This window comes from Aulonocara stuartgranti (genome assembly GCF_965226115.1).
Source record: "Aulonocara stuartgranti genome assembly, chromosome: 17".
NCBI classification, from domain to species: Eukaryota; Metazoa; Chordata; class Actinopteri; order Cichliformes; family Cichlidae; genus Aulonocara; species Aulonocara stuartgranti.
Window position 1 is genome coordinate 25,401,211 of NC_138953.1, and position 19,935 is coordinate 25,421,145.

The 19,935-nt window shown below is 39.1% G+C and overlaps 2 protein-coding genes across 8 annotated transcripts in view; both read right to left on the reverse strand.

Moving 5' to 3' along the window:
- ppfia2 (PTPRF interacting protein alpha 2) overlaps positions 1–19,935 on the reverse strand; it is a 213,790-nt gene that overhangs the window by 93,429 nt on the left and 100,426 nt on the right. For 2 of the 7 annotated variants that reach the window (XM_082511792.1, XM_082511791.1), the window contains exon 1: positions 17,590–18,115. The exons of the other annotated variants lie outside the window; for them this stretch is intronic. In XM_082511792.1, coding sequence (XP_082367918.1) covers positions 17,590–17,736 — 147 coding nt within the window. In that variant the 5' untranslated portion in view covers positions 17,737–18,115. Of the gene's footprint in view, positions 1–17,589; positions 18,116–19,935 lie in introns of those variants that run through there. 7 annotated transcript variants of the gene reach the window in all.
- Positions 8,202–9,168, reverse strand: LOC309693055 (uncharacterized protein; the record flags this gene model as incomplete). Its single annotated transcript, XM_082512034.1, has 2 exons — positions 8,657–9,168; positions 8,202–8,250 (listed from the first exon to the last, which is right to left on the reverse strand). Exons 1-2 carry the CDS (start codon positions 9,103–9,105, stop codon positions 8,202–8,204), a joined length of 498 nt encoding a protein of 165 aa, XP_082368160.1. The 5' UTR covers positions 9,106–9,168.

A 19,935-nucleotide genomic window follows, 5' to 3' on the forward strand; every position in this document is an offset into this window, starting at 1 on the left:
ACACTGCTCCCCGGGCGCCTGCTTAGTGGGCTGCCCACTGCTTCACTGAGTGAATGGGTCAAATGCAGAGAAAAACAAGTAATTTCCCCATGGGGATCATTAAAGTATCCATTATTATTATTATTACTGTAAAAGCCCCAATTTGAGGGTCATGATAGTAACATTTTTTGCAGTTTTATTCAAGTTTTACTTTTAGCTGAAAATTTTCAAAAGGGAACAGTAAAGAAAGAAAGAAAGAAAGAAAGAAAGAAATCTACAAAGCCAGCAACTATTTGGAAAGAAGCAAACTTTTTCCAAGCATACATGACAAAAAAAAGGTCTAAATGGCCTGAAATGAACTGCTGTGATTGGGCAAGGGTCACTGAACCTTTCAGCAGATGAAATCTATTTGGACGTGAATGTTTCTGGTGGTCACAGCGAGTTCAGACAGAGTGAGATGGAAGCAGAAATGACACAAGATTGACTTGGGAACTGAGAGACGGTCAATTTGTGATAGCTTTTATCTCTATTTTTGACAAACTCAGCATTTTAAATTCTACTTCAGGTTTCTCATTTGCATAAAATTCATGCATAGTAAATGGCATGAATTCAAAGCTGTTAAAGGACAGAGAGGAAAAGTTAAGCTTAGATTTTCTAGGTATATTCCTCAGCATTCATGCCAACAGCAAGCAGAGAAATGGTTAAAGGTTTTAGAAGGTAGAAGCATAGAAACTCCAAATGCTTTCAAAGAAAAAGTTTTTTGCTTTATAGAGTCCATTCAAACTTGAAAATGTCTAACTGCTCCTAAAATTGTACTTAATACTACTTAAGTGGCATTTCACATTCAACAAAATACTTTTCTGCCCCTAAATGAATTAAACTGAAGGAAAGTGTGCAAGTGGTTCTAAATGCAAAAAAAAAAAAAAGAATGGTGCTTTAAGAAGCAAACAAGGTTTAACTGAGTCAGAATATATGTAAAAGTAATATGGCTTTGCCTTTCTGCAGGAACTATTCAGTTTTGCTCTGAAATTTCTTTGATAACGTGCCATTTGCTGCCAGTGAACAATTTAATGAAGATAAACAGCGAGTGAAAAGATAACAGATAACACTGAAAAGACCGGTGCTTAAAAAACTGGGTGCAACATCTGTGGCGAGGTGAATGCCAAGCATGAAATCAGCATTACGCAAGGATAAAGCAATCGCTGTTGCCAGGAAAGTGTGAAATCTAATCAGGAAGGGAATAGCAGGAGTAAAACTCACACACATACACAGGTGAACTACACAGCAGTTCAGTGATGGCAAACTACCGCACCATTAAAATGCTTAAATGGACTACAAATGGGCTAAGTGTTTTGGTGACTTTTTGTTTTTTTTAGCGAAGAGGGACAGCAACATTCAGAGAAGCTGAAAATGGTATCGAAAAAGTGAAAATAAACCCCAGTGTCACAGCATGAAGATACAGATACAGAGCCTCTGGTGAATAGTAGGGTGCCTGCTGACAAATGATGATGTAACACTGAGCTCTTTGCTGTAAAAAGCCTTCACATGAGAAGAATTAAAATCTGCTCCTGGGAACGGATCACTGTTAACAACTCTACAAAAAGTCTATGTCAAACTTGGTCAAAGTTTAAAAGCTAAGCGTTGGGGTTGTACCCGCCTAAGCGAGTCCAACTGCTGCCAAGTCAGCCACCACCCCTGCTCACAAAGCTGCAGTACCTTATACCAGTTTGTTTTTTGGGTTATTTTGTGCATGCTTGCTTGCAGTATCATGGTAGAATCCAGAATCTCCTGTATCCTTAAGTAAGGATTTGATTTCCCTCAATAGATCTTCTATATCAGCTCATTGTTCATTTTTTTACTAAATGGGTAGAAAATTCTGTCATTTCTGAGTTAAGGATGCACTGATTTTAGAGGTCACCAAATCATGTTTCGTAATGACAACCTTACAACACATATGTGGTTAAGATGAATATAATAGTAACTGAATATTTAATGTGTTGAATGGTGGTTTTAGGGAGCTGCTCCTTTGCACAGTTCATCTAAACTCTTTCCTCCTCTTTCGCTCCAGACACCCATGGGTGTGGCAAAGCCAATCCACCAGTTTGAGCTGAGTAGCAGCGACTGTCTCCACGGCAACCAAGGGTGGATGCTGAAGTCTTTCAAGGGTGCACGGTGCCTCTGTTGCACGTTAAAGCGATCGTCGTGTAGCAGGTGGTGCTCCCTCCTTCAGTGTAAGTGGGAATGGCCTGCATGGCCACAGGGCCTGGTCAGAGCCACGCAATGCCAGGATACCTGTCAGCTTACATTAGCACAGATCACAGAGCCAGCATCAGTCAGTGGCTTGCTTTGTGTCGGTATCAGGCTTTTTCGTACGGAGACGAAGACGGAAGGCAACTGTGTGAAGAGGCTCTTGAAGCTGGGGTCCAAGTGCTCCCACCATTTATTAAAGTACCCTCCAGAAAGATAAGGCATAGTTTAATTTCACTGGAATTTGCAATTATCAGCCTGAGGCATTTTTTGGGGGGGAAGCAATCACTGCTCCTTGACCTATAATGATTTCATAGGTCACAAAGTTTAATCATAAATGTAAGCCGAAAAGCCTATGACAAATTAAAAATATAGATCCTTAATTTAACCTCTGGAGAGTTTCTCCTCCCTCTTTGCTTACATGGAAAATGTCTTCAGTAATGAACCGTGGTTTATTTTGAATACAGCAATGTCGCAGCTTTTAACACAAGAGGCACTAGACTACACACTTCACCTTTGGTGCAAGAGCAAACAAGCTCCAGACAGAGACCATAGCCTGTGAAACATTTAACAGCAACTCTTAAACTAAACTGCAAGAGGAAAATAGCCGAAGCCTGGAGAATCCAATCAGCACTGAATGTAGAGACGCTTTTGAATGGATATAACCAGAGGCATTTACGCCTCGGTCTCTGTGGTTGTCAGTTCATTAAAGTTAGGGTTATGCTCATCTCCAAATCCACAGACCACTTCATACCGGTATTTGATATAGGGGAGATGAAAAGGGGGGAAAATGCCTGATCACGAGTGGGTTGTGAATAAGTAAAAGCTACTCAATTTTTCTGAAGCATTTCTAGTTTGTTCTTTACCTGATTGTCAAACTGTGACAGCTTTTACCAGATTAGCATGTTCTGTTCTTCAGTTGAGCCATCCTCCTCAGAAATGGCCTCAGTGGAAAGGTGTGAAGAAGCCATTTTTAAGGAACCAAAACCAAAAGAAAAGAAAAGACAAGTTGCCCAAAAACTTTACTGAAAATCAGCAGCAACAGGTCTTATGGAGCAATGATGGAGACTCTATCATGGTTTAGGGCTGCATTTAATTATTTCAGTCATTGGCTTTCAAGCTTTTTTGCGCCATTTTTTCTAACAAACTATAAAGAAATGATTGGGTGGCTCAAGACTTTTGCACAGTGCGGTATTTAGAGCTCAAGACTGGTCGCAACAGGTAGGCCAGAAGCAGGCAGGTATAAGATCAAGACTCTGTTTTAGTTTCATAATCGTTACCGCTCTTAAAGAGACGTAAGTTGGGTGCTGATACAGGAATATACATTTCCCAAACTGAAATATGATGTTAAACTGTCAATGATTACCCAACTCAAAACGTAGCCAGTATTTCAATTTCAAGGAAATTGAAAAATCTTCCAATAAACACAGACTGATTATCATATCATTTACAGCTGGAAGCAGGAACTGGTTGTTCAAAACATGTGGAAATCTCCAAACAGTGACAGACCATACACATTAAAATGCATATATAGAGCTGGAAGGCATGCTGTAATGATTGAGCAACTGAACACAACATGTTTTTGTATAATATGAAACGATGCTGGAACGGAGAAGAGTTCACTTTCTAAAACCCTCCAAAATAATTTGATTCCTCCATACCAAAAACAAGGTAGCTAATCCAATCTGCCCTAACTTTCTGTGTTAATTGCTAAGCCCCTGGTAAACTCGCTCAGGAGTTCCCCCATGTTTTGTCTGCAGGTCCTCAGCCTTATAAGATAAGATAAGATAAGATAAGATAGAACTTTATTAATCCCTCGGGTGGGTTCCTCTGGGAAATTCGATTGGGAAATTATTGCCAGCTGCAACATTATACACTTTCATTAAAAATCCCAAATGGCAATATGCTCCCAGCTCACCTGCAGGGCTCTTGACACAAATGATCTTTTTAGAAAAGAAGTGACTCCAAAAATGTGGCTGTAGCTGGATTCCAGGAAAAGCAAAAAAACAAAACAAAAACACAGCAGCAGGCGACAATGTCTCTACAACCAGACATCAGATAGAAGAGCTGTGAAGATAATCAGACAATTAAGATCTCTGCTGGCTTCCTCGGAACATACACTCAGCACTCTGTGAACATGCCTTTTGGGGAAAAAAAGGCATGTTCACAGTTTTGCTGCCAGATAAACCGATGCGGTTTATCCCATGTGAGCCTCCAAGCGGCTGTATTGATTTTGCATGATGAGAGGGTGGTGGTAGCAGCAGGGAACACAGACCTATGAGCTACAGAAGCAGTGTCTCTGAGTCTAATACCTGTGCTTTTTACATGTTGCTTGATGGCTGCACAGTTATATGTAAACAGAACATGTGAGAAAGAAGAACCATTACACTCTCCAACCTTGTAAACTTAACAAAGATTGTATGTAATAGATCAGATAGATTTATTGTTACAATTCACTTCTACTTTCTTTGATTGGTTCTAACTTGTTCTAAATCAAGAAAACAAGATTAAAACTGCTGGCAGGGAAAGTAGATGACACTGATCACCTTGTTAAAATCCAATCTTATGCTGGTAGAGCTTGGTTGTGCAAAACAGCCCAGGAACTCAAGAAATAGGGCCAACACCTTTGGATATCTCCAACCTCCACATGAGGATGTGCAGGAATATGCCCAATCAACCCCACCAAGACCCAATGGACCCGCTGCCAAAGTCTTGGTGCCAGAAAACCCACAAGCCAGATCTATTAGTCGATTAGTTGACATAATCAATAATGCGTATTGTATTGGCTAGGAAACAAGGTGTTTGACGTAGCCAAAAGGTCAGAGCTGATATGTGACCAGCAAGAAAGCAAGATCATAAAGATGTCATATGACCCCTCAAATAACTTTATAAACTGTGGCAGTGTAGTTAAAAGCCAGACGGCAGTTTGTAACAGTCCAAAAACCCTTGCAGCGTAACAGAGAAGCAAAACAGTGCATAATTAATGTTGCTGGGTTTACAGCCTGGTCATGGCATTATCAGCATGCACACACTAACACACTAACAAAGCTACACACATACTGAACAGGAAAAGACAGTCAAAGCTGGTGTAATTGAATGTAGCAGAGATTTTATTGCCACTGCATTATTCACAAAGGCCACTGCCTACTGTATCGCCTCATGTGAATGACTGTAGGGGAGATGTAATGCTGCAAAGACGCAGTGTGTGAGAAAGTAACAGACTATTTCTGAGGTCTAACACACAGCAGGCCTTTGAGAAGCTTGGGGTGAATTAATTACTTAGTAAATTGAAAACGCTAAGTCATGTGCCTCCAAATGGACTCTTGTTTTGCTCTTTAATCCAACCTGCACAGTGACGGGTAGCTGAGTGAAACAGAAATGTATGTTGCAATCACAGTGAAGCAAAGGAGGCTGTAAGACAAAGAGATAGAGATGTAGAGTTAATGACTGGATACAGGAAGACCCTTGACACCTCCCAACTATTCCCATTATGGAGCAATAAAATTAAACAGCATGGAGGACTGCTTTGTGGAATGGGTATTCCAGTTTCAGCTCCACAGATGATAAATTTTGATGGAGAGATGCAGGGAAAAGACAGATCATTGAGCCTAAGATACTGCAAAGGCTGAATAGAACAGCCACAGCCAGTGCAAGAATAAAATAATTTTTTTTGAATTTTTTTTGAATTGAAATTTATTTCAGTCAACAACAACAACAATAACAGATTATAATTTTACATAAAAGTACTCAAACAGAAACCGAAAAAGGAATAGGCTGAAGCCTTATGGCTTATACTTATCCTATCCCTTACCCCCATAGAAATAATCAAATCCTTAACCAAGAAAATAAATAGCATTGATAAATAAGTTGTATAACAGTTTGAAAAGAAATCAATGATAAATCAAGAAATTAAATCAACACAAAAAATTTTTAACAAACCAAATTTCTATAACCTTGTATAATACTAATTTTTAAAATCTTCCTGAAGAATGACAAAGAAAAACACATCTTCAGTTCATCATTAAGTCCATTCCATAATTTCACTCCCAACACTGACACACATCTATACTTAACATTGGTTCTCACTTTAGGCATTTCAAACTTATAAGACCCCCTTAAATCATATTTTCCATCTCTTAGTTGAAACATACTTAAAATACAAATTGGAACATTCTTTTTCATCACACGATATATCATTTCTAAAGTTTTAGAATATATAATGTCCATGAATTTTAACATATGATCCTACAAAAAACTGGTTGGTGGACTCCCTATATCCAACTTTATTTATTATTCTAATAGCTCTTTTTTGCAATTTAAATATTGAATCCAAATATGTTTTGTATGTGTTCCCCCAAATTTCTGCACAGTAGGTCATATAAGGCAAACAAAGGGAAGTATACAATAAATAAAGGCAGTTCTTATTCAAAAAATCTCTTGTTTTATAAAGAATAGAAATAGACTTGGATAATTTTCGTTTCACATGTTCTATGTGGGGCTTCCAACAAACTTTATCATCAATAATTACTCCTAAAAATTGTCTAATATACTCTTTCAATTTCAGCATTATTTAAATTCAATTTTACTTTAATATTACTTTTACTACCTCCAAATAACATAAATTTTGTTTTACTTTCATTCAATGATAGTTTATTAAATACAAACCATCTATTTAACTTCATGAGCTCTGTTTCCACTGTTTTCAGTAATTTCTTTATGTCTTATAATTAATATAGTTACTGAGTTTCTATGTTTCACTGGGTCATTTGTTTAGTCTAACAACAATACACCTGACCAGTACTGATCTATGGAGATCCAGCACCTGAGAAACACTGGCCTAGATATTAGTTTTTGCAAACAAGTTGGTGTCTTTCATGCAAACTACCGGTGATTGTGGCAATCTAGTTGTGACCAAAGCTAGTAACCACCACTACAGGGCTTGTACTTTATTCAACGCTATTGGCAAAGAAATTATTCAAACTTTACTGCTTTACTCAAGCAGGCAGTTTTCTCTGTGTAAACAAACTCGACAGTGTAAGTGGAGGAACATTATTTTATCATTAAAAATAAAAATGTATTATGTACAAGTTCAGGGTGCAACAGAAGCCCATGGCTGATGCACACAAATTACAAAACTTAGATTTTCTGTAAGCATCAGCACTATGATAACCTAAAGCAGGTGGCAGCCTTTTCTGTAATTACAGACCTCTTAATTGCTGCCTATGCCTTCAGTTTGCTTAGTGCTCCAAATACACGTCTCATATATTGCCCACTTACAGCTGGAGAGTTGGCCTGGAGATAAGGGAGCAAGTTAGATGACAGCTCTGACAAATATGCTGACGACGTCGCTTTTACCAGGGCGAGCCAAGGATGTGCCCCTGTTTTTATGTGCATTATGGAACAGGGGCTGCAAGTGCGTATGGGAAGAAGAGAGGAGGATTAAAATATGGATGAAAAAAAAAAACTACTGGATATCAGGCAATTTGGATGGAAATGACACATTCATCAATGGCTGAATGAGCATGTAGTGAAGTGGTGTTTCTCTTACTCCTTTAAAAATAAAAAAATCCCACTTAAAAAGTATTCAGATATTTTAATCCCTTCACATACTCAGTACATACTTAAAAGTTCCATTTCTTATTTATTTATTTATTTATTTATTTATTTATTTAAACGTTATCTGTCTTATTACACTAAAAGTGAATCAAAATTTCTTTGGTCCACCTCCGGGACCATCTTTAAAGTGGACAAAACTATTTTTTCAGGTTTTCTGCCATATATATCCTGTTACAGTCTTTGGCTATATTTTATTTTAGCAACCAACGTCTTTTAAAATCCAAATCCCTCTAGTAGAGCCCAAGAGTAGTAATAAGGAGCTGGAAATGAATATAACAAGTTCACTTTAACACTTAAAAATCTGCAGGAGGCCCATAAATTCAAAATTCAAATTCAAATTTTATTTGTCACGTACACAGTCATACACAGTACGATATGTAGTGAAATGCTTGGACAACTGCTCGTGACCTAAAGAAAACAAAAAAGGAAAAGGCTATGAATAAGATAGGAAATAAATATGAAAAATTAAAAAGGGTAAATTTAACTAGGAAGGAATAAAATATAAATTAAGGTTAAAAATGAAATAACTGTACAACACAAATTAGAATGAAGGGTAAATTTAACTGGGAAGAATAAGATAAAATATATAAATTAAAGTTGAAAATAAAATAACTGTACAACAAAATACACAATACACAATATAGAACTATATAAGAATGTATGAAGAAATCTAAATATAAGTAAATATATACACAATAACAGCAGCTGTACAAGTATTAACCGGAAATGAAGAATATAGTGACCAGTGTTGTGCAAAACCAAAGTCCAGAAAGTCCAGTGTGTGTGTGTAAGAACTATATATGTGGGTCAGTACTGTGTGGTGGTGTGATTGAGAGACCGTATCGCCTGCGGGAAGAAGCTCCTCCTCAGTCTCTCTGTGTTGGTCTTCAGGGAGCGGAATCGCTTTCCTGACCTCAACAGAGAGAACAGTCTGTTGTTGGGATGGCTGAGGTCCTTCACGATCTTCCTGGCCTTGGTCCAGCACCGCCTGCTGTAGATTGAGTGCAGGTCAGGGAGCTCGGAGCGGATGGTGCGCTCAGCTGACCGCACAACCCTCTGTAGAGCTCGTCTGTCCTGCATGGTGCTGTTCCCGAACCAGGTTAAGATGTTTCCCGCCAGGATGCTCTCTATGGTGCACGAGTAAAAGTTCCTGAGCACCTTGGAGGGCAGTTGGAAGTCTCTCAAGCGTCTGAGGTGGTAGAGACGCTGTCGGGCCTTTTTCACCACGGTGTTGATGTGACAGGACCATGACAGGTCCTGCATGATGTGAACTCCGAGGTATTTGAAGCTGTCCACTCTCTCCACTGGGCACTCGTTGATGACGGGGGTCTGGTAGTTCCTCTCCTAGTTTTTTTATATATACTTTTTCTCCATAGAAAAAGTATATATATATCAGTCCTGCTTTGATTCAAGCCTAGTAAATAAACGCACGGCTTTATATTCTGTCAAGAAACCCACAGGAAATGTCACCTTTCAAGTCCACAGTGCTGGATAAATGAGATCAAACTGCTGCACAGAGCTAGGCAAATAGTTGCACCATAATTGCGTCAATGAAGAGTGAGGTTATTGCCATGCTAGAGTCTATTGAAGTGAAGTGAGTGGCTTGGCCTGAGTGTGCTCCCAACTCCACTTTAAAATCTCTGTGGGATCTATTATGGATCTGCGTGCATGTGTGTGAAAGTCTGTGAAGGTACTAGCTCTGTAATGCATCAAATACGCTTTACTGTTCAACACGTGTAGCCGACGATACGGCAGAAGATTAAAGGATGATGTGCAATAAAGAGAGAAAGACATCACAGCATCGCATTAAAGGATAAATGATACTGGAAATATTATACATAGGCCATTTTGTTACAGACTAAACATCCCATTAAGGGACTAACCAGTGATTAAGCCCATCATTCCATTCATCACTGCTTTAAAATCCCTTTCCCCAATTGTTTGTATTGAAAGGAAAAAAATTCAGGACATGGACAAAACAAAACATTAAATCATTTCCTAAAGCATTACTCAGATAATTAACAGGTTTTAAGAGGCTTTTTTTGGGTATCTTATGCAAATCAATATAGCACATGACAAAGAAACAACCATTTGAATATGTTGGTAGTTTTTTTTTAAATAAGAAAATTAGAAACTAGTTTCAATGTTATCATGTTTCTTTTACCAGTTACCATTTATGAAATACGGTAATAATCCAAATGAACAAATATATAATTGGTTATTTTTAAAATATTACAATTTTGTCATACAGGATTTTTGTGTGACCAAAAATAACACAAATGTAAGAATACAACAGCAAGTTTGGGTATCTTAAGAATGGCCTTTTCACAGACCTTCTCCCAGGAATCTTAAATCCCCAGACCCATTTTAGTCTTTAGTGCTTCCCCCAAGCAGCCATGTCAGCAAAATCCATAAATCAGATGGCAGGTGTTAGGTCGAACATTGCTCTGTTTTACTCATTTTTAAATGCCACTGGAAAAATTTACTACACTGGAAAGAAAATATTTTATGAAGACAAGTTTTAGGCAAGTTTTTTTCTGCATAACTGTTAGATTGGCTAAAGTAAAGTCTCAGTACTAGTTAGTTTGGGCTAAAAATATTATTATTAAATAATATATTTAATTTATATTTAAATACATACTTGTATTTAAATATAAAACTCAATTTTCACATTTGGATAATCTTTTTCCTTTAAATATAAATATATACCATCTCAGAGCATGAGCCCATGACATCTCTCTCCCTCTCAGTGGTCATCACGCTTCACCTCATTGTTGCTAATGAGCGATTTTATCATCTGGAATCAGCACTTTCCAGAACAAGCCCTAGTACCTAGCAAAAATCTATGGACACTTCTGCTGTGTAATTTCGCTCTTGTGCCCATTGTTATTCCACTGTTCTTGCTGTCTGGGAAGAACAGGTGCTGTGGAACTAGAATAAAAATAATAGACATTGTTTCGCTCTCAGTGATCACTTAACATGCAAATACATTCAAAAATTCACAGCACATATATTATCTTCAACTTATATGCATGGTGATTTGGCAGAAAATGCTGCATTTAGTGATTTGTTTCCCCCTATTTAAATAAGCGCTTTGCAAAACATCTAATTGAATTTCGGCTGTAACTGGGAGTGAGGCACACCTCCCTCTGCATCAGCGCAGCCCGTAGAGTTTGTGCATTTCGCAGAACTGATTCGTTGCTTGTATATTTATCTTATGCATAGGGTTTTTGTCAGATAACCCTGCAGCTATAACATCTCTGTTAAGACTGAGGCTAAAATTGCCCGCTACAATCTTTCTACGTTTGCCGTAGAAAGATTGCTGAAATTGGCTATTTGGTTTTTTTATCTTGACACTACAATTTCCGGAATAACTACACTATCAACAACAAGGTGGAGGATGAATGTTTATTTGCATACTGGCACATGAATACAATCTTTTTCTCCTGTCTCTTGTATGCACACACAAGCACACACCCTGGTATACAGGGACCTCTTGCTTTCGAAAGCATACTCATCCTTTTAATCGGTCTGGAATCCATCAAAGTGGGTCAAACTCCCTTCCCCATCTGCCCGGGCCAGATTTTAAATGCACGAGGGCTGATTAAAAAAAGACCAAGAAAATAGGGCAAACGCCTACAACACACAAACACATACGCATGCACACGTATACGTATCACTTGGGAGACCAGCGGCGGGAATGGGATACCAAAGGGAGGAGCGTGCTTGTGATTGTGTGTTGGTAAGGATATTGAGGGCATTTGTAAGCAGTTACTATGTGCAGTGTAACAAATGAAAGGTCAAGATTTGAGTCTGTCGGCCGTGTGTTAATTTGTCATTTTTGTGCTAATTTGCAAACGGCCACCTTTTGTTGATCCATCAACGCTGAATAACACGACGCAGAGAGGGTGGAGCACACAGAAAGGGGAGGGGGAGTGTGTGGCAGGGTGCTGGGTAAGACAGCTGTGATGATAAGCTCGCTTCCACAGCTGGGTGTTGTTACTGTGTGAGCGCATTTGTACTTGTGTACGCGTGTCTGCTGTACGCCTGACTGACAAGACTGTGTAGTTCACATGCATTGGTGGAGTCTGTTTCTTCGCAGTCTTGCGTGTATTAATGTATGACTACATCTGCACACATGGTGAAAATTCAGCTCAAAACAAAAACTGACAGAAACAGCTGCAGAAATGTTCCAGATAATCAGGCAAGCACAGTTCTCAAAGCTTCAGCTTCTCCCTCGGGATCAACCTGCAGGACTGTCCAGGTGTCATATGACGTGTAGCGTCTCCACATCTGCACTGGTGAACGTGCAGCAGTCATAAGACGGGATGGGGTTCTGTATTTAACCTGTCATCGCGGTGCACGGACGGGGATCCCCGAGATTACGTTTTGACATTTCCATATTACCCTGAAATATGTTATTCAATTATAAACGTTAGAAACATGAAAAGATTTTTTTCAGTCTAAAAATGTAAATGTTCAATTAAATGTATTTAATTGAACAACCGAGAGCCAAGAAAACTGCAATGATCATTTTGTTATCCACTATACTGACTACATTTTTCTTTATATTATTTTATAAATGAAGGTCACAAACAAACTTCTTTACTGGCAACTACAGGACATGTCAGCAGCACTCAGTTTGTGCTATGGTAGATTGCGTGCACAGGAGATAAACTGGAAGTTGAGCCATTGGCATCCTGAGCAACGAGGAATAAGTGTTTACTTGTCACTCAAACTGCTGTCTGGTGTCTCGCTATGAGTCATCCCATCTTGAGGCTCTTTCTGTACTCCTTGAGCCTGTTTGGGCTGGAGAGAGTGCTCGCTTGAGAATGCACATTAGTTAGCACTGATTAACGCATCTGAAGATGTGAAATGGAACAAGAGGCACTGTGTCATGTCTGCATTCAGCTTTAGTAGTAGAGAAAAGAATTTTTATCAGGACATCAGTACAAACATCCCTCCTTGGCGTTAAGCACCATAATGAGAAGAAGCACTTTTTAATCAGCGTATACAGCCACGTTGCATCTTTTCTGTCAAGCCCTGAACGTGAACCCTCAGTCAGACAGTCGGAAGTGGAAACCAGTAGCAGCACAGCTCTAGCAGTTTAATTAAGTGAGGTTGGCCTAGGCTGTGGCTCTGCTTACAAACAAAGCACAGGCGACAGATGCTTATAGGCAAACCCAAACAGAAGCTTTTTAGCCAAATTCCCCCTGTGGCCATGCTGCTATAAACCTCCCAAATGCCAGCTCGCTGCAGAAGAGAGGATTATTTTGAAGGAGACCAGTGAGTAGCAGCTCATTTTCTTCCTCTCTTCTTTAACAGCAACCGAATATTTTAGAAAAACAAACAAACAAACAAAAAGGGGGTCGGTGAAACATATCTGACAATCTGTTCAAAATTTCACTGCCAATTTTGCTTAAGCCCTGATTAGACTAAGAAGTCAGTGTTACTTCCTTCTTGTTATCCATTTTATAATAGTTTATCCTACACTAGGAGCTTCTTTCTGCAATGTTGCTAGAGGTGTAAAGCTGCAGAGGCCATATGGAAGACAATGCACTCTAGACTGTGGGGGAAAGGGAGGCTTTTAAGCAAAGACACTCCAGCTGTAGCTACTAATCACACGAAACGCTAATTTGAAAACCAAGGACAAATCCCGGGGAACAATTATGTATAATTTATTAGATAGCTCAGCCCTGACAAACTGTTTGGCGGGGTATTGTAGAGTAGCAACAACCAAATATTAAATACAAGGACACAGACAAATCAACTAATAATAATGAAGGATTGAGCTAAATTTGACTTGACTGTAAAGTGACACTTGCACAAAATTGGAAATATTAGGAGATTATAATTGTTTAATCTAGACTTAATATTCTTTTTTTATTATTATCTGCCATATGTATACTGTTACAATAGTAGATCCTCATGTAAAGAAGTTTAAAATACTATGAGTGATCCCTGTGAGCCCGAAGCTCAGGATTTAAAATGCCATTGCCATTTTTGTCTACTTTTGGATCTTTATGATGTCAGTAAGAAAGGATTTCCTTATATGGTGTAAAGACAGATGAACTAAAACAGCTTTTGTATGAACTGATCGGCTGCACCAAGGTAGGAGATAAATAAAGATTTAACCATGAATCCAGCAAAATGATCCCAGTAGAGTGTGGAAACACAAATATGTAAGTAGAAGTGAGAATATTAGCCCTCCCTTTAAACTTTTACACTCTGTAAGATTATTTCACAAAGGTTTAAAATCTGCAAGTGCTTTCCCCTCTCCAGAGAAACCGCCCAGGGACAAGAACCATTGTGTGTATTGTTTGTCTAACCAGCTCTTAGTAGTACAACTCTTTAAAAGTGTTACATGATGACACTACAAGAGCACTTCCTGCAGAATTTCTGCCACTTGAAAGAGAATCATGACTAAAAATCTGCAGCAAACTAAGTAATAATGCCCAAAGGGTTCGGAGCACTGCCAGCAAGTCTTCCCCTCATGGGAGGGTTTCCATAAATATGAACACTCCAGCACAGCAAACAGTCAAAAGGCAGAGAGAGGTAGTTGCGTCACTCCTCTGTGTCACCTTGTCGCACAGTAGAAGTAGCACGTCAAAAGAGGTTATTTTACACCACAAGCTCAACATGCATTTTAGTCACACTTGAAACCAAAGGATAACAGCCTGCTGGTCAATCCACAATCTGATATAGCTGTATTGGAGTGATACCTACAACATAATGATGATGCTCCAGACCATCACTGCAACCAGTTATGTTAATGCCATATCATGGCTTTGTGGTTTGGGGGAATACACATATTTCAGGGCTTTCTGGTAGAAAGTCTTTTTAGCGGTGGACAGCATTGTGAAAGGATCTATGCAACTCAACCCAAGATATTTTATCTAATCGTTACAGCGACCTGTCCAGGATGTACCCTGCCTCTCGCCCTATGACAGCTGGGATAGGCTCCAGCGCCCCCCGCGACCCTGAAAAGGATAAGCGGAAGCGAATGAATGAATGAATGGTTACAGCGTACAGATAAGAAATTTAACTTGAACTTCTAACTTAAGCATTTTTCCTCCTGCATCCCCATATGGAAAAGATATATATAAATCTTAGTAAGTTTGTATCTGTCTTGTGTGAAACTTGTATGAAAAGCATACAAGGGTGAAAACAGATATAAGATCCCTTGAAAAATTATATAATGAAACTTGTATGTTTTGGATACTTACTAAAACAATATATGAAAGTAATGAGAAAGTGGCCACTTTCATGAGTAAATCATATAAGTTTTTACTATTTCTTTTCCATATGGGTGTGCATACAGGTCCACATCCAGTCATGTTTATGGTTGTGAAACACTGAATGATCTTTATGGACTGTAAAATCTAATTAGTTCCCAGAACATAAAAAAAAGTATGCAAACTCGTCTCAAAAAAAAAAAAAAAAAATTCTTCATTTCTCTAATATCAACGAGAAGTTGATGGTGCAGATTCTTGTTCCCCTGCACTGAATGATCACAATGATCCCTTAAAATGTACCACTTTAAAACTGCCATTAGTTTTTAACCAAATCTTAGCAAAACTGATGGCTGTTTACGGAGCCCCGCAAGGGACATGGGAGAGAAAAAAAAATGAAGATGAACTTTTGCGAAAAGTAACTCGGGATCTTGCAAAGGTTAATCGTTTTTTTTTTTCCTCCCATGTCCCTTGCGGGGCTCCGTTGCTGTCACATGCAAATCCGTACAAAAGACTGCTACAAAAATAAAGAAAAAAAATAACTTTGTTAGTACTGTATTCTTGAAATTTTAACTTTAAAGCTGAAAAGAAATGTCTTTTTGCAGGGGACTTTCATGAAATAGGCATGTTAAAATTATCAGACTGGCAGTGTTTGTGGACTGTTTCGCACAGAACCACCATGCCTGAACATAACCTCCTGAAGTAATTAGCATAGCTGTAGACTTTTCATCTTGTTTTTAGTGCATCACATTTGAATTCTAGGCCAACTGGAATGCTATAAGCCAAGGTTAACCACAAAACTGCAGGTGAGAAAAGATGCTCCTTCATTCTACCCGATGTCTTATGTTAATGTGCCACCTCTGCTTGCTTTTGTGCCTGGCAGTGCATACTAAAGAAACTGAATAACTTCATCACCCTGATGGAGCGGCTGAAGCTGATTTATAATTGCAAACTAGGAAGGGCAATCTGATGAAATGAATATCATTAGTAGATGGTAAACAATTTGACAGGAAATGTTTTAAGTGTTTAAATGACTGTACTGAGAAAGCACTGGTATGGATCAGTGCAGTGACATTATATCACCCCAAGAGTGGAAGAAAAAGACTTGTGAGCAGCCCAATAGTGGCGTGTCCTTCGATTAATTTATACGGGGACTTCCTGGGACTATAATCTGTAATCTATGGTCCTTTTGATTTTGCAGTATCAGAGGAGCTTCTTCCAACAGGTATGAGCCCTCCAGGGAGCCTTTCTTCACTAATGATTTGACATGAAAAGGCAAAGCTGAGGTTATGACAAACACAGAAGGGGAAAATCTTCAAATGGTAAAGTCACAGTGGCTCAGTAGTTAGAGGGCATATGATATCCGAGGAAATGATTTAAGAGGCAGAGATAATGACGCTCTGCTTGCTTACCATAAAAACAAAGTGATCTAAAATTTCACAACAAGAGTAAAGCAACACAAGAGCAAAGGGATGAGACAGTCTGGTCTCTTGCCAGCCCAGATTGCGATTTGATTGATGGGCTTATGAGGCAGGTGTATTTCTAAATGTATATGTCGTCCAAAACTGAGCTCCCCTCAGCACTTCTTCTCACTTGAAACGCAACCCGCAAACCACTTTCCACACTTACGAAACCATGCTGACTGCACCTGGCTGCAAAAATTTCCAATCATCATCACCTTTTCCTCCCCTTTTATGCTACAAAGACAACCAGCAGGCGCTCAAAGACTGATATGAAAAAGGATACAGTCTCACTCACTTCCCTTCTTCCTTCCACCCACAATAAAACAGAAAGTACTGGCTTGGTTACAGGAGTAACACGCACTCGATCAATATCCACCAACACTGCTTCCTTGCATGCACGCATGGGCTCTGTGCAGAGCTGAATTATGCAGGGGGTGGTGGTGTATGTGTGTGTGTGTGTGTGTGTGTGTGTGGGGGGGGGGGGGGGCACAATAATCAATGTAGGGCACTGTGCACATATGTCCCTATTTCTCTTCAAACCAAACGTGGGCGGATCATGAATCATTAAAAATCATTATACAGATTTATAGGAACTCTGAATTGCAGTTTCACACAATCCAACTGTCAGATGATTTATTCATCAAGAGAAAGTGTGAAGATGTTTTGCACTATTCTCCTTTAAGATCTTAGACAAGTTATTGCCAAATTATTCTTTGGTAAATTCGAGTATAGAGAATTTTGGCCAAGATCTCTCAAAATCCAAAACAAATCCAAAACACAGCACTTTGCAATGTAAGCACACAATACAAAGTCGTGGAAAACAAAGGGTTGAGTTTACCGAGGGGATTCTGAGGGGCTCTGCACGCAGATAGGAAACACCCAACATCCACTGTTCCGCAGAAAATCAGTCTACAATTTACCATAATAAAAGCCACAAGGCACTCAAAACAAGGAAAAAAAATACTGTCAACACAAATAGACAAAAACAAGCAGCTGATATTTCAGTAAACAAAACAAGCAAAAGGTGGACTGAAGACGAGCAGTTAACTTGCCTGGAACGTGTAAAACCTCGTCCCGTTCGGTGGATGCACCTTGGGGGAGTTGGTCCCCGTACTCATGTCTGAGAAAATCATAATCCCTTTGATGGGCAAACAATCCACAGCTGATTCTTTAATTAAAAAATATTTAACTAAGCTCATATGCGTCACAGAGACTGTAAAACGATCCGAGGCGAGGACTCGGATCAGCCCCTGACCCGGCTCTGCGCTCCCGGCATCAGAAGGTGGAGCGCTCCGGTACGACGCGTAACGCTCCGGGGAGAAGGACAACCGGGACAATTAAAGTGAAAACGAGTCAGCTCTCTTCACTGGTCTTCTTGCACGTCCCCACTCGCATGCGGTATATTAGTCTGTATCCTTTAGCGATCTGAACTGAGAGTAAACCCCGGCAGCTCCATAGTCTCTCCACGCCCGCCGCAAGCAGCTCTGCTGGCGGCTCAGATGGGTCGCTCTGTGCACGGATTACTGCCTCCCTCCTCCTCTGGCTTCAACAATAATCAGTCAGAGCATCACAGCGAGGCTCAGCCAACAACATACCGGGTGCCTAAATTGGCAGCAGAGACACACGTTCGCTCTGTTTGTACACTGTAAAAATGGCCTTTTGTTACAGTCATTTCAACTTATTTTCATTTCTTTTTTCCTTTTTTAAGGCGGATAAAACAAAATGGGACAAGAATGTGTAGACTATTGTGTTTTCTTGTACTAATTTAAAAGATAAATTAAAAGAAAAAAACATGTAAATAAATATTTCCAGCGAATACATTTTTAAATGCCAGTTTTTTTAAAAGCTGTTTTAGAAAAAAAACCCTCAATGCTTGCTTTGTGGTAGTACCGTTTACTTGCGCAATTTCTAAAAAGTAGAGTAAACTCTTACTAGGTTGTCAACGCCTTTTTTTGGAGTGTACTGTAGCTCCGTATTGATTGGAGGAGCAGAAGGATGCTTAAATTACTCAAATGAGGCAATCGTTTTCTGTGTGACAACAGGAGAAGCTATCACTGTCTAAAACATGCTGTCTGGATGGCGTGCTGTGCTCACTCAGTGGGAGAAAGATGGCCGTTTCAGGTGAATAATGGCTTAAGCGTTTAAGACAACTTCAATCTGCAGGGTGTTGCAACGATGTTGTTTAGTATCAAAGACACCAGCAGACAAAAATATGTTTCGTGCACTGGTCATTTTTAGATTATTTTTCTTAGATAATAAGATTAATTTCAGAGTAATGGTCAAAATAAACATGCACAGTAGGTTTTTATTGAACTACTACTCCATTGGATATTTATGAGAGGATACCCCATTTACATCAGAAATACTAAAAAGTAATTATTATCAACTGGGAAAGTATCAGTTACTTACAGTAAACTTTATGTATTTAATTTAGGCTTTTAATGCTTTTCTTAAAATGATATTTTACTATGTACTGTTGAGCCAGAAGTCTTCACGTAAAGGAGGGGTGAGGAACTCCATGCCTTGAGGTGCAGGTTTTAGATCTCACCCAGGGTCAACACACCTGAATCAAATGATTAGTTCATTTCCAGGCCTTTGGAGAACTTCAAGACATGTTGAGGAGGTAATTTAGCCATTTAAATCAGCTGTGCTGGATCAAGGACATCTAAAACCTGCAGAACACCGGCCCTTGGTCATGTATCATTCAGAGGCAGATAAACAAATTTCTATAAACATGGAAAATTTGGTTGTTTTTTTTGTCTTATGTGACGTTTAACTCCAATGTGCCAACAAAACGGCCTCAGTATAGGCTTCTATACTGAGATTTCTTTGTACTTAAAAAAAAGAAGCATATTTATGCATAAACATTCAGGAAACTTTGGGATTGATGGCATCCTTTAGTTACACATTTTACCCTCTTTGACTGTATTGTCTTCCTATAAGCCTGCTGTGCTATTAGTGTCATTCACATGATGGATTAGACATAGAAGTCTTTCACCTTCGCCTTAAATGTGCCGTTCTCGTTAGTTTTTTTCCCCTGTTCAGCATTCAGTTGATACATTTCACTTTAAACACTAAATTGTCTGAACTAAACAAATGTACAAGTGCACCTCATTATTGCCATTTACATTTTTAAGCAGATACACAATGACTCTTAGCCTTTTTTTCTCAGGTCTCTATCAATTATCGGGTTGTTTCAGAAACAATTCCACACTTTTACCATCTCTTTCTTTAGAAATGCTAATGCAGATGCAATGTTTCTATGGAAAAAAGGACTCATTCATTCTTTTATCACATGAAAAAAAAAAAAAGAGAGAAGCATTTCTGCTCTAACAAACTTCCAACCAGGGGTGACATGTATCCAGTTTTCATTCAATTTTCTCTCATCAAGTGACCTT